Genomic DNA, 15863 nt, shown 5'->3' with positions numbered 1-15863 from the left:
TATGATTAGTATACATCTTAGCAAGCCATTTAATGCTGGTTGACAACTTAACGCAATCTTCCTTCTTTATTTAGGCTTGGGAGGGTAAGTACTCTAGTTCTCTTATATAAGAACAAGGGAGACGTGCAAACTATATGAGTATTAAGCTAATGAGTCATACCATGAAATTTTGAGAAAGAGTAATAGAAAAAAGATAAGGAGACCACGATGATCAAAAATCAATTTTGATTTATGCTTGGAAGGTTGACAATAGAAGGCAACTAATTAAACATATCGGGAGCAAAAACAAGATCAACACACGGTATTCATTGACTTAGAAAAAGCTTATGATAGAGTCCCAAAAGAAATTATATGAAGAATTATAAAAAAAGACGTGTTAACGTAACATATTAAACTAATTAAGGATATGTACACGGATGTAACGAAAAATTTTGGGCAAAGTAATTCAAGCATTTCCAATAAAAATAGGGTTACATCAATGATCAGTTCTAAGTCTCGATCTTTTTATACTAATTATGGGCGAACTCACTGCACACATTCAAGACAATATCGTGGTGCATGGTGTTTGTAGATGATATTATTTTGGTAGATGAAATATATGGAGTAAATGCTAAACTAGAATCTTAGCTGGAAACATTCGAAGGAAAATGTTTTAAGCTTAATAAAATAAAGATAGAATATATGAAATTTAAGTTTAGGAATATTAGATGTAATGAGATAATTGTTAAGATAAGATATGTCAAGTTGCTTGGAAGTTAGAGCTTTAAATATTTAGGATTATTTTTGCAAAACGATGGAAAAATTTAGAGAGATGTCTTATATAGAATATAAGCAGGATAGTTGAAATGGAGGAGAGCGTTAGGTACTTTATATGATCATAAAGTATATTTAAAATTTAAAGGAAAGTTCTACAAAATCGTAGCTAAACGTGCTATCTTATATGGAGTTGAATGTTGGGCTATGACTTGAGCACATGAGCAGAAGATGAGAGTTGCAGAGATAAGGATGTTAAGATGATGTGTGGACATACGAGGATGAATAGAATAAGAAATGAGAGCATTAGAGAGAAAGTCGGAGTTGCATATAATGAGGAAAAATTCCGAGAGACACGTTTAAGATGATACAAACATAGATAACCAATAAATGCTCTAGTTAGGTGATACAAACACACACATCAAATGAGGAAGAAGAAGACTAAAAAAGATTTGGTTAGCAACAATAAAACAAGATAAAATTTATTTAAACATAGATGATGATATAGTAAGGGAGAGCCTAATGACGTCAAAGGATCCATATAGTCGACCTCATCTAATGGGATAAAACTTGGTTATTGTTGACATCTTAGCAACCCCGTATTCGAGTGGCACCCACTCTTATTCTTCTTCCTCTTGTTTTTTTTTTCTTCTAATCCTTCCTATCTTTCTAACCGGTGGTGCTAATTGACACAAACTAGTTTTCAATTTGTTATTGCGTACTGCTTGTTTGTTTGTGGCTTAGAGTCTATGGTTCTCTTGGAAAACTTGTGTGATCTATGAATTCATGATGAGCTAAGCAAGATTATGCTTTATATTACCACAATATTTTTACATTCTATCATTTTATAATTGCATTTAATTTATCCTTATTAATATGCACATCTTGGGTTATGATGAGAGCAATGTAATAACACAAACTTATGCTATACGTCTTAGATTTTGGTTTAATTCTTGCTGGGGGGAGCTGTGTAGTACTACTGTTAAAAAAAGATAGATGAAGGGTAAATTATTCCATAGTTTGCTTCCTTGCTAAATATAGATGTTTTTTCTTTACCTTGTAGATCGCTTTTCATGGAATAATTATCAATCAAGAGTCATTGATGCTTGATGGAAGTGAGGCACCTGTTAGAGTTACTGCTAGATCTCTTCTGGCTGCAGAGAAACTTCTTCCTGCTTCTACTTTAAATAAGGCAAGTTCATCTGAAAAAAAGTAGTCAGCCATGGAATTCTCTAACCAAATGCATGATAAATGCTTGCCATATTACTATGTTTTTAACAACAGTTGTTTTTGATGGCCTTGAGTCCTGCAGATGAAAATTGCATTACATCCCGTTGATGCTAACCTCAAAACTCTTCTAACAAACCGTGACAAATTACCCTCGGGCAAGCAGATTATTGCATTGACTTTAACGTGAGACTTTGTTTCCTTTTTTTATAAATTTTAAATTCCCATTCTGTTTTCTATCAGCTTTACAATTATATCACGCAAGCAAATGTGGGGACAATGGTTTTTAGAGTATTTTTTTCATGCACAAAACTTCGTTGTTGAAACTGTTCCTAGAGTTATCTTCATAATTGACTAAACAACACAAATCCCTTGGCAAAGAAGTCTTCTATGCTATGAAAGAAGAACAATAATTTGATTGAATTTTGTGCAAATTATTTGCCATGTTCTGGATAATTGGAACCACATTTTGAAGGTTCAATATAGATAACCAATGTGTTTCCTTGTGATGGGCAGTTGACTAGCGTATGGTGATGTTGCTATCATAAGGTCTGGGGGGTCAAATCTCGGCTAGTAGCCGGGTGCTTGCCCTCCCTCATGCACTATTCAACTGTCCAAGGCTAGTAGTCATCCATGATTTACCTCTTTCGTGTTGGCCGGGGACGGGCAGACTTGGCGCTGGGGGTGAGCGAATCACCTTTTGCCACCAATGTAGATAGTCAATGTCTCCCGCGATTTACTTGTATCTTACCGTGTGACTGGTCATACTGGGCTGCTTGGGGTGAACGATATAACTTTTTGCCCCAATATAGATAATCAACTAACTCTTGGGGCAATGATGCAGCGGCAAGACACTTTCTCAGTTTCCCAAAGCTCTGAGGATCGTGTTCCATCTCGACGAATTAACGGATGAATTTTCTTTGATAGACGGTTAACCTAAGGATGTTGGGCTGATAGACCGTTCGTTGTGAGTCTTCTCGATTTACCATGATGTAGGTGGGAAACTTTCATGGCGCATATATATATATATATATATATGTGGTGATAATTAATGTGGAAGGGGTCACAAGACCTTGTATGATCTTTAAATGTTGTATACTTGGACTGCTTCACGTACACCTTGCATAGAGTCAATTGACCTATTAGTAGTGTGACTCTTAATGAAACAACTATTAGGCAAGTATATAAAAATGGAGACAATTTAACATTCACTTCTGAAAATGGAGATGAGGAAAGGAAGAGTACAAAGAATATTTAAGTAGAAAAGCAGAAGGTATGCAAGTATAAGTACAATCATGTCTATGCCAAGGCAACCAATACAACATCACAACTAGTATTAAGTGCAAGAACACCACTAACCATAATATGATTATTAATCCTAATATTTGCATCATAACATTAGACCATGAGGTCTGAGATTCGAATCTTGGCAAAGCCGAGGTAAATGTCTCCCTTATGTGCTAGTAGCTCCCCGTGATTTATCTCTTCCGTGTTGACCCTAGGACGGGTTCACAGGGGCGCTGGGGGCGAGCGTATTCGCCTTTTGTCACCATGATGCTACTACCATTACATATATGCATTGTAATCCTAACCACATTGAACCCATCTTAGATTAGTGCATCCACAATAATACTCTTTAAGAATTTTCACCATCTTATAAAATATAAGTGTTTGGAATTATACCCACAATATACTTCTATAACCTAAAACAATATATAATAGGGGATTAAGCTCAATAAGATAGGAGGATCCATAAAATTTATCCCATTTAATGGGATAAATGCTTGGTTGTTGTTGTAATATATTTCTGTAACCATACTATGACTACAACGATCATGAGGGATAAATGACTAAATTAGTTACTCCATATGCTTTGGATACATCTTGAGAGTAGTACCACATATTCATTTAAATACAAGTGTGCCTACTAACTAATTATCTAGTGAAAATTCAAATAGTGTCACATCCAATGCCTTGCATCAACATATGGGATGCATCATAGGTACAATGCTGGTAAGGATTACTTGCTAGCTACAACTTTGTTGATATAAGGTAGATAAATATGATTGTTTGCCAAATCAAATAGCTGAAATCATGGTTTAAAATTTCATACCGTGGAGGCGAAATGGGTGAAATTTGTCATTTCACCTTTTGCCCGGTACCAACATTGGCACCGTGGGCTGCTGCTATCTCGCGATGATCTTCGCGAGGTCGCAAAGGATGTCGCGATCCCATGGAGACCTTCATGGGGTCACGCGACCTCCGCGATCCGACGGCGACCTCTACGAGGCAGCTAGGATCCTGGGCCAATCTTTGCTTGGTCGCGGGGCTACCAGGATCCCGCGACAATCATCGCGGGGTCGAGCAAGCATCATGATCCTGCAGCGACTTTTATGGGGTTGCAGAGGTTGCCACGATCTCGGGTGACCTCCACGGGGGCACCGTGATCCGATATTTTTGTTAAAAATTATTTTTAAAATTTTTTTAATATTAAGTTAATTTTTTAATTAATATAATTTATCTAAATTATATCAGCATGATACAATACGGTACCGAAACTTATCGTTTTGGTCATAAACGAAAACTCTGATATGACATGAAATTTTAGACCATGTCTGGGATATATGTTATGTAACATTATACAACATTGCACTAATCTATCTAATAGGATCAACATCATTTCATTCGAGTCACATAAGGGGATTTATTCAAACACACAACCCTAGGTGACTGCCATTACCTATATATATACTTGTTATTGTAAATATGGGCACTTAGGATGTAGTCGAGCCAATAACCATGTGGCAGATTTACAACATGGAGCAAGGGTCGAATTCGAACGAAGCTAGTGAAAAAATGCCCTCCCACATGGGGACTTGCTTGGTACCTGATTTACTCTCTCCTAATGGCGTGGGGCCGTCGTGGGGGGTCGTCAGGGTGACGTATTTCACCTTTTGCAGCATTGTTATTGCAAATATGGAATATTACACATACACCTTCCATCTTCTATATGAACCCAATTTGTCCATAACACTTCCCCTTCCCCTCAAACTGGTTCAAATATATTGAAAAAAAATTAATTCGCTACCAATATTTAATCATCTTAGGCCCTTAACAATTAAGTAAGCAAATATGCTAACTGATTGTTAAAATTAGAGTTCATGATCTCATTACATTGAACTTTCTCCGTACTCTATATGCTTTGTCTTTTCGTGAAATGTGAAATTTGAAGGTAAATGCGTAGCAGCTTGATAGTCATTTCAAAACTTCATTGGCTCTGCAATCGTTTTATCAAATTCAAAAGCTATGCTCCTATATTTTACCATTACATTTGATCTTTCCACCTTTATGCTCACATCTTGATCTTTTTAGAAATAAGGATAGCTCCTAAGAGAACACAATAACTAAATGCGAATCCTCTATTTGTAAGGAAGCTTATCTACTGTACATCAAAGTACTCTTCTATTTGAAAATACCTTCGATTATGGAATAAAATAGCTTTCCCTTGGAGTACTTTTTGGGTAGTTAGGACTTAGGACCCTCTTAGCTGCTACCTAATGACCATGACATAGATTTTTCAAAAATTAACTTGTCACACTAACAAAAAATGGGATGTCAAAACATATGACTGAGATAGTTCTTTTTCCCCTACAAGTCATTAACAACGATCATAATGTCGTCTGTGTAAATAATGAGAAGAAGATTAAGTCTCCCGGACTACGAAAGAAGGTAACATTGAATAAAAATAACTAATCAATCTTTTTGGATTAATGGTTAACCAATCAATATTAATAATGTGAAAACATGACTTTGTAATAACATAATTTATTGTGTGAAATCATATTTCATGCATAATTACAATAACAACCGTATCATCAATTTTAGGCAAAACTGTATTAAGAATTTAGAGGAGAATCATGCAACAATTTTCATATTCTTGAGTTTCTTTTCCAAAAAAAGGGCAGCCTGGTGCACGAAGCTCCCACCATGCGGGGTCCCGGGGAAGGATCCATTGTACGCAGCCTTACCCTGCTTTTCGCAAGAGGCTGTTTCCAGGATTCGAACCCGTGACCTTTTGGTCACACGGAAATAACTTTACCGTTGCGCCAAGGCTCCCCTTCCTTGAGTTTCTTTTCCAGAAAAAGGAAATTGTTTCAAAAAAATCATTAACCTAAGCCACTAATGCATCTTTCCAGAGAAAGAGATCCCTATAATCAAGCTAATCTAAATCAGTCATGATCCCTACAATTAAGGGAATCTTTGGAAGTATTCAATACTCCCTCTCAAGCTGGAGCATATATGTCAATCATGTACAGCTTGTCACAAGTTCTAAAAATCGTTTTTCTCCTAATGCTTTAGTGAAGACGTGGACAACTTAGTTGGATGATGATGTGAATGGAGTGGTAATTTTCTGACTCGTTATACACTCCCGAATAAAGTGACAATCAACCTCAATAGGCTTAGTCCTCTCATGAAAAGCTAGTTTTGTTGCAATGTGAATAGCAGTTTGGTTATCATAGTACATTGGCAGTGGTTCATTGTAGGCGAACCTTCTTCAAGCAAATTCTTCAGCCATAACATCTCGGTTACCTTGTGAGCCATGACTTTATACTTGGTTTCGACAATGAACTAGCAACAATAGTTTGTTTTACTTTGTCATGTTACTAGATTTCCCTCTACACAAGTGCAATACCTAGAAGTGGACCGTAGTGTGCATCAGAATAAATTTCGATTTTAGTTGCCCATTTCTCTTAAATGACAACTCTTTTCTTTCTTAATGTACTTAAGAATCCTTAGTTTATCCATAAAATGACTGACTATTCCAATTGCAAAAAAGATGTCAAGTCTCGTTATTGTTAAGTAGATGAGTTTTCCAACAAGCCGTCTATATTTTGCCTTATCCTTAAAGAACTCTCCAATATTATCCCAAACACTTGAATTGATATCCATAGGTGTATCAACCGGCTTCATTCCAAGCAATCTAGTGTCTTTGAGTAAATCTGTAGCATATTTCCATTAACATAATGAAACTACAGATTTGCTGTGAACAATTTCAATTCCCAAGAAATACTTAAGATGCCCCATATCCTTGTTCAAAGTGTTGTTGCAAATACTTAGTTTTGTTAATCCCACCTATATCACTTTGGATATTAAGATGTCATCAACATAAATAATAAGAACGATAATCCCATTTGTGCTCAGTCGTATAAACATAGAATGATCTGATTTGCGCTATTCGAAGCCAACAACACGATTATATTTTTGAATTTATCAAACATGGCTTTGGGGCTTTGTTTAAGACTATAAATAGCCTTTTTAAGCCTGCAAACTATAGTAGTATTCTCCCCCTGAGTAAGAGGTTGCTCCATAAATACGGTCTTGTGCAAATCACCATAAAGAGAAACATTCTTCACATCTTGCTGATATATTGGCCAAGATTAATTGACAGTCAAGGAGAATAGAACTCTAATAAAATTTAGACGAGCAGTATGAGAGAACATCTCAAAATAATCAACACCAAGTCTAGATAAATCCTTTGGCCACAAGATGAGCTTTATACTGATCAATAGTACCGTTATCTTTAAATTTCTGTGTAAATACCCAATGATGAACAACAATATTAACAAAAGGTGGTGCAGCCACTAGCTCCCAAGTACCACGAGAGATAAGGGCAGACATCCATTGTTGTTTTCCAAGCCTAGTGTTGATAAGCCTTAAAGTAGGAAGTTGGAACTTCTATAGATGATAGAGAAACAGCAATAGCGCGGAACGCAGGATCAAAGTAATCAAACAAGATATGATTAGACAAAGGATGAGTAGTGCAAGATCAAATACCTTTACGAAGAGCGATAGATAAATCAACATCTGAGGGGCGAGGAGGAGATGCAGATAGAGGAGGTGAGAGACATGAATCTGGTCTAGGTCCGAGCATGCTTGTGTGCACCTGCAAGGGTTTAGGAGACGGAGCATCTGTAGCGGGAGACATGGATGATGGGATAGGTAGTGAAGGAGATGCTAATGTATCATGTGACTAAGCTATGGGGGAAAAGTATGGTTGAGACTCAAAACGTAACATCAACATAGGTGTAATTGCATTTTGTGAGTGGGTCAAGACAACAGTATCCTTTTTATGTGCAAGAATATCCAAGCAGGATACATTTAATACAACGAGGAGACAATTTATCCTAGCCAGGAGTAAAATTATGAAAGAAACAAATACAACCAAATATGCGAAGAGGCACAGAGAAAAGAGATTTGTCAGGATGAAGACAAGAGAAGGGGATATCCCCATGTAATAGACAACATCGTATTTATGAGAAAATAAGTTGTGAGAATAGTATCATCCCACAAAAACTTAGGAATATGCATATGACAAAGAAGAGTACGAGTTGCATCTAAAATATAACGATGTTTGTGTTCAACAACTCCATTTTCTTGGGAAGTGTATGAACAAGAGATTTGATGAATTATGCTATGAGAATCACATAATGTAGACACTATCTTCTGAGTGAATTCAAGTGTATTATAAAATAATGTTAACACCTCAGGACATTTTTGAGAATAATTATCAACAAAAATTATAAAATACTTTAAACCTCCTCTCGACTCAACTCTACTAGGCCCCCAAATATTACAATGAACAAGTTCAAATGCAAAAGAATTATATTTATCAACTCTAGTTGGAAAAGAAGTACGATAGTGTTTGCTGAACTCACAGGACTCACACTGCAAATTAGTTGACGGAACGACAACTAAACTTTTGGGAGCGGAAGATAAGTGACCTAGACGACAATGCCACTGATAATAAGACAGTCACTGAGAAGTATTGGCCATCACTCTCATGTCCTACACTGATCATCTTCTTTGTGTGTAGGTCTTGAAAAATACAATAGGATGGATAAAAGGATACATAACAGTTATGAGCTTTTGTTAGCTAGCTTATGGACGGTAAACTAACAGGAACTTTAGGTGTAAAGAGAATATTATCAAGAATGATATTTGGCCTGACAACATCTCTTTTCATAATCGGAGAATAGGTGTCATTGGCTAGACGGACAAGGATAAAGATGAGGAAACAAAAGTGGAACAGAAAACAAACTTATTACCAATAATATGAACATACGCACCGGAATTCAGCGTCCAAGACTTATCACAAGATACAACAAACGCACCTAGAGAGGATGAGACAAGAGTGGCATAGGGAATGCTACCAGAAGAGCGATTCAATTTCTCATAATCAATAAGAGAAACAGAGACCGTATCATCATAATCGCTAATGTTTGGTGTTGGAGTCGATAGTTTGGTAGATGTATTATTAGACGAGTCAAGTTTACCAAACTTCACCCAACACTTCTTGGAGACATGGTTGGAATGGCCACAATGAACACACGAACCGCTACTCTTGGTGGTATGAATTCCACAATCACGACCGTGACTACTACGACCCCGAAAGAACCCACGACTGCGAGCAGCCATAGCCGAAGTATCGGAAGATGAGGAAAAACTGGTGTCCAGATAGTCCGTGGTCACACGAAGAACTCGAGACAAAACATTCAATAACGTGTGAATGTTATCACTTGTCCGCAGATTATCTCGAACCGGTCGTAGAGTGGAATCCAAATCGGATAGAAACTTCACAACCAAGAATTCCTTCCACTAATTCTTTCGAATATGAGCGTCACATGGGAAAAGGATGGTATAACAAAATAATTACTAAGATTGACCATCCTAGATTGACCATCCTAGCGAAGAATTAAGAGTTTTTCATATAATTTGAAAACATAAGAAATGTTCTTGTCATTCGAATACATGCATCATAAGACATCCCACTTCTCCTTGGCAGTTTCCACGAACATAACAATAGTGCTCACGGACTCCTCCATGCTGTTGAGAAGCCAAGCCGTAACAGAACAGTCGTCTGAAACCCAATATGAATATTTTGGATCTTTAGGATTGACAAAATATGTTCCTTCTTCTTGTGAGACCCCGGAATAGTTCAAATGAACGTGACCACAGGAGATAGTTTGTCCAATTCAATTTAATAGTGGTAACCAAATTGGGTTTAGAATATGAAGACTTCATCGTAGGAGGAAATCATAGGCAGAACAGTTGTAGCAGATTTGGGAAGCGCTGGTTGATTCTCCTTCAGCGATCCCGCACTACGTGAGATCCTGGTCGCCGCAACAGGAGGCAGCAGCAATAGGGCAGTAGCAGCAGGAGGTGGCAGCGCTGGTTGATCCAGCAGCGGCAGTAGGCAGTAGAAGGTGGCGGTAGCAACAATAGACGGAGACAGCAGGAGGCGCACCAATAGTAGTGGCGGCAGAAAAAAAAATTAGGTCAGAGAAGATGATCTATTTCCAATCAAATAATATGCTTACATGTAGGTATTTATATACATAAGGAGGGAAAGAGGATCGTATAATTATGGTATGCCTAGCAATCATTAGTTACAATCAATCTTAATCCCTATAATCAAACTAATATAAATCAATCATGATCTTTACAATTAAGAGAATCTTTGGAAGTATTCAACACATCTAATAAGTATATGCAAGGAGTGACTATAAATAATATCTCACTGCAAGGAAGAAAGATTAGACTTTCTGATTGTGGAAAAGGAGAAACTTATAAAGATATCTACACATTAGAAGTATGGTTAAGTGTTGACGCAATATAAAAACTACATCTAATATATTCACTATCCCAACCACTGCCAATGACAGGACATAACAACCACAAGTAACTATGATCCCCCCCACTAGCTTTCATACTGCTGATAGTTGCTGTTATTTTCTTTCCACTTCCTCCGTTGCTTAGTTCTCATGCCTCCTCCTTATATCACCACTTAAGTGTCCTTCATTGGTTGACTTATCATTACCTACATGATTAACCAATCACACATTATTGTGTGAAACCATAAATAAAATAAGTGGTATATTTAAGTTCAATTCAAAACAATTAGTCTCGAATGAAACTATGGGTCAGAATCTGCACCATGTTTTGAAAGACTGTGAAACCTCTATATACTGTATTCAAAATTTCTTATTTTTGTTTATGCGTTTACAGATACAAATTCAAATTAGATGAAGGAGCTGAAGTGAAGCCACACATTCCACTTTTAAACAATCGTATCTATGATACCAAATTTGAGTCTCAGTTCTATACTATATCAGATTCGAACAAGGTCTGTTTTTTTATTAATTTTCTTTGAATGTTTCTGTGCACTAGAATGCTTTTATGTTGCATTCACCTTGCTTTATAAAGGAAATTTGTAGGGTTTCTTATCCCAGAGGACTACTTGTACATATATCTAAATTCGTTATTATAACTTTACACCTTATACAATATATTATTTGCAATTAAGTCTCTAAGGGTTCCTTTTCTGCTCCTACCATTTGGTTACATTCACTATTTTTTCAGTTTTTCATTCCATCCATTTTTCCATCCTTTGAAGTAAATGGAGCCTAAGTGCATAACACTTTCAAATATATTATAGAAACTTAGCTTATTGCAAGCCTAGTCAATTTTATGAGTCTTTAAGGATTTGGTTAACTAGTTCCCTAGTTGATTATTGTAGATGTCAATCAATCTCTATATGTTTTATTCTTTCATATAACATTGAGTTAAAGGCTTCATGCATTATAACATGATTTTCACAGTGCAACTTCGTAGGCTAATACGACTATGTCCTATTTTAGTGTCTAACTATTAAATCTAAATATGTTTTTTTGTTAATAGAGCCATAATCCTATAATTTGCCTAGGGTGGACATTTAATAGTAAAGACTTATTTGCAATTCACAATAGACAGAGGAGGAGGATCTAACTGGTAAATACCTTTGGAATGGAGAGCATTTAATTCATCAATCATTGCCTGCCACAATCGGACCTTGGAGACACTCCTAGAAATTGGTCATAAAATTGAAGATGATAGAAAGGCAAAAATTGGTTGACAACAAGTATATATAAATAGCAAAGTATGTTGGTAGAACATTGATCAGTACTTTAAGGGGGTGAGTTAGAATGTTGTTTAGTGCTTTACAATGAGCAACAGTAAGGACCAAGCCATAGGTAAGATTTGAGACAATGGTTGGCAACAAGAGGGTTGGAGTGTCTTGAGCAAGTTTGGAGCATTCTTAGGGCTTAGCCTTCATCTATACACTTGCAAAAGGTAGTTCATTTAGGGTGCAGACCATGCAGGAATGAGGTTTAGAAATGGCGTTGGTGGAGGAATAAGGATCTGTAGGTGCAGCGGGGCCGGCAAGAGGGGGGTGAATTGCTTGCAAAATAAAAGTATGCCCTCCTCGGTTTTTTAACTCAAAATAAATAGCAATAACTAAAGGAAAAGGCAGAATTAAAATAAGAGACAAGAAATTAACTTGGTTACAACCAAGACGGTTGTTAATCCAAGGCTGTTGAACAACTCCATTAGAATGTCTCCTTCATTGTAGGCGGAGAAGCCTTTTTACACACTAAAAGAGTTCACAAGTTGCTAGGAATTGAATGCTTGATTGAATGAGCATTTCCTAGTTCCAGGGGCCTTTAAATAACTCCTGGAAATTCAATCTCGAAGGTCCAAGGCGCCTCTAACAAAGGTCCAAGGCGCCTCTAACCAAGTCAAGCGGATAAAACTCTATTCGCGCTCAAACGGTCGAGTTGACCAGCTTGGAGGCGCCTAAAGCAGTGTTGAAGGCGCCTCCATTGTTTAAGGCGCCTTCAACAATTGTTGGAGGCGCCTCCAAGGTTGAGGACAGCGCAGGCGCCTTCAACAATTGTTGGAGGCGCCTCCAAGGTTGAGGACAGCGCAGGCGCCTTTAGTATTTCATTGAGGGCGCCTCAAGCTAGCGTTCTAGCTCCTTTAGCCTTCATTTTAGCTTCCGATGCTCCGATAACTTGGGTGATTGCGACCAACCGGAATAGGGCTCATCCGAACCCAATTCCCGGCCTTTTCCTCCAGCAGTCTTTCGTCCCGGCTTTACGTCCCTCGAACGTCGTGCAAGTTCTTCTCGCCCACCGGTGTACTTTTCCGCAGCTCTCTCGTCCTTTGGATGCACCGAGCCTGTCGGCTCCTTTCCCGTGCCGTCCTTCTCGCTAGCTGCGTCTTCCGCTCGACTTCTTGCACTCCTAAGCTCCTGCACATTTAGACACAGGGATCAAAAACAAACAGGACCTAACTAACTTGGTTGATCACATCAAAACAACCACGGGGTCCAACAGGATCACCTTCTTTACTAAATTAGAGGGGGGAAGAATTAAAGAAGAGAGAGTTAACTCAAGGTCAGAATAGGAATAGTAGAAATGAACACACAATATGACTGGAGAGTAGTGATGGTATCTCTTTTGGAGGTGAAAGTAGCCAAGGAAAATTCAGTTTTATACTCATATGGGAGGAGTATATGAAAAAAATTATTAACCAAGTTGGGTAACATCGAGCTTAGGGTGACTGGCCCGGTCCCACGGAAGTTTTCCACCGGCCACCAGATAAATCGGGAAGCACTTGCGGCGAGTGGCCCAGAAGTCCAACATCCCTTAGTTGCAAGTCCCATTTGGAGAAAAAATTCCTACAAATACGTCGTAGCTAGAAATCGAACCGTAGATGCTTGGGAGACAACTGAACACCCTTACCGCTGCATCATAGCCATTTGGGAGAAGTATATGAAGCATCTTGAGGAAAGGGGCTATAAAGGAAACCTATCTATGAAGAGTAGAAGATGGCGTATAATCAATAAGATGATATGCAATAAAAAGTATATAACGCTAAAAGGAAAAAAAAATAATAATAACGAAGAGCTTGCTTAAACTATCTTTGTATGACCCTAAAATCTAGCTGAAAATGTCTCCAAAGTCTCAACAAAAGCTTGGGATAAACTTATGTGAGTCTTTGTAGGCCAAACACTACACATTAAATTGAAAGCAGAAAGCATTGCTTTAAATCTTGAGCCATATAGGTCAACACAGTCATTAAATTTCATTTCAGCACACGAGAAGATTCAATACCCAATACATGATCAGATGAGATGACTCTTTCCATTTTCCTATCATCATCGCAAGTATCTTCGATGAATCTGAGCTCCTTTTGCAATCCTCCCTTGAGCTTGACCATCTTCTGTTGTTCGTCCCAACCCTCCTCTAAGGTTGAGTGTCTTCCTCAATTCATCTTCTGCCTTTGCTTGAGTCCTAATATCTCCCACAACCCACTCCTTGCAAGCTCCTGCACAATCCAAAACCTTTGAATGGCTGCAAGGAGCATATTCCACTAGTTCTATGACTCGAGAAGCTCATTACTGATGTTTCTTCCATGTCAGCCGATGCCTTCTTAGGTAAGTTTCCTTCCCACACCTCTTCATCTTAGTCCTCTTTCTTCTTCTTTCTCTTCTTTCTCATCGAGTGACTGGTACTGCACCAAAACAATTCAAAATGGAATGGTCCAGTACTAAAACTATGGTAGGAGTCAAATTTTTAAATCTTTTTTGAAAGTATACAGATTTGAACCAGATTCAATCACATTTGACACCATAATTATAAATAGGAACCATATACCTAAAAGTCTGATCTAGGCACTTAACCAATCACCAAAACCTCCAATGTCAAGTTAGAATAATTAATTGATTTAGCTGATAGCATGAATTATTATCATACTTCTAGTAATATTTTCTTTACGGGAGCTTTTAGGCTAGAATAGTGTGTATAAAAAACGCTGATGTATATGCTGGAAAAATGAAGTGGAGCTACCTCCCAGTGCATGTTATTATATGCATAAAATATAATTGAAACAACTGCAAAAGTAAGTGGATATCAATAACAACTGCTTTTCTCTACAATGTAAACAAAATGCAAGTGAGATTAAGTTTCCAACGCTTACCTTATACAAAATGCAAGAAGCTTCTAAATTCGATTCTTAAAATTGTCAATCTTTCTTAGCAAGGACACTTTTCATTGCATTTTTTTCTTCCTTTTTTGGGTAAATAAATTTCTATTTTTTATCTGTTGAGTTGGCCAATTTACTATCAATTAAACATGAAGCTAGAAGCAAAAGGGACCTCCTTTTGTTTTAATCATCAATTAGACATTCATTTCCACTATTCATCTTTTGTCCAAGGGATCTCCTTCTTTTAATAATGTATTCTTTAATATTAAAATTAATATAAACTGGATAGGTAATTTATTTCACCTTAGTGTATGTGAACCAATTAATGATTGAAGTAATATGTGATTGCATGTTCATATGCAAGCATATGCTCTGTGGAGATGGTATTTTTGTATAAGGTTGCCCTAGTAACCATAAATTTCTTCAAAACTAATACATAAATGGAAGATAAACAAGTTTGCTTATAGAAGATTACATTGTTAGATTTGTTTTTGGCATTTTCAGACCAGTGAAACTATTTCTGAAAGTTTTTTTCTTTAGCAATTGATTAAGCATACTGATTATGTTTTTACTGGATATTTTTTGCTTTCCTTCTTTTGTTGTGTGTGGGGTTGTTCTTAGTATGACTATTACACACTGCCTATAAAGGATTAAATTTGTAAAAGATACCTCTATTTTGAAATTTTCTATTTTTTTTCTTGTTTGTTCACATTTTCTATTGATATCTTCTTTCATATTTTTTTGAAAACAATTTTCTTTTTTTTTTCTTGCATAGCGTGTCTATGCATCTGGGGATGCCTATCCGGATTATGTGAAGCTTCCTAAGGGTGAATTCACTCTTCGTCTTCATTCAAGGTACTTATGATGATTATTTAAATACATTTAATCTGAAATAATAAGGTCCAAAATGTTGATTATGAAAATAACTGTTTGATTGCAGTAACAATCTATTTATCCTGATTGTATCTCGTGAGATTTTCTAAATGTCTTGCACTAAATATATTTTCTATTATGCT

The 15863-nt window shown here is 37.1% G+C and overlaps 1 protein-coding gene across 3 annotated transcripts in view; it reads left to right on the top strand.

The window, feature by feature from the left end:
- The window catches only part of LOC122007995 (tripeptidyl-peptidase 2-like), a 65829-nt gene that overhangs the window by 33148 nt on the left and 16818 nt on the right, over nt 1–15863 (top strand). For all 3 annotated transcript variants that reach the window (XM_042563550.1, XM_042563549.1, XM_042563551.1), the window contains exons 20-23: nt 1817–1945; nt 2066–2166; nt 11047–11164; nt 15623–15702. In XM_042563550.1, the coding sequence (XP_042419484.1) occupies nt 1817–1945; nt 2066–2166; nt 11047–11164; nt 15623–15702 (428 nt within the window). The remainder of the gene's footprint in view (nt 1–1816; nt 1946–2065; nt 2167–11046; nt 11165–15622; nt 15703–15863) is intronic.

The sequence above is a fragment of the Zingiber officinale genome, chromosome 8A, assembly GCF_018446385.1.
Source record: "Zingiber officinale cultivar Zhangliang chromosome 8A, Zo_v1.1, whole genome shotgun sequence".
In the NCBI taxonomy this organism is placed as follows: Eukaryota; Viridiplantae; Streptophyta; class Magnoliopsida; order Zingiberales; family Zingiberaceae; genus Zingiber; species Zingiber officinale.
The sequence above is the reverse complement of the archived record's forward strand: the minus strand, read 5'-3'. Positions and strand labels throughout refer to the sequence as shown.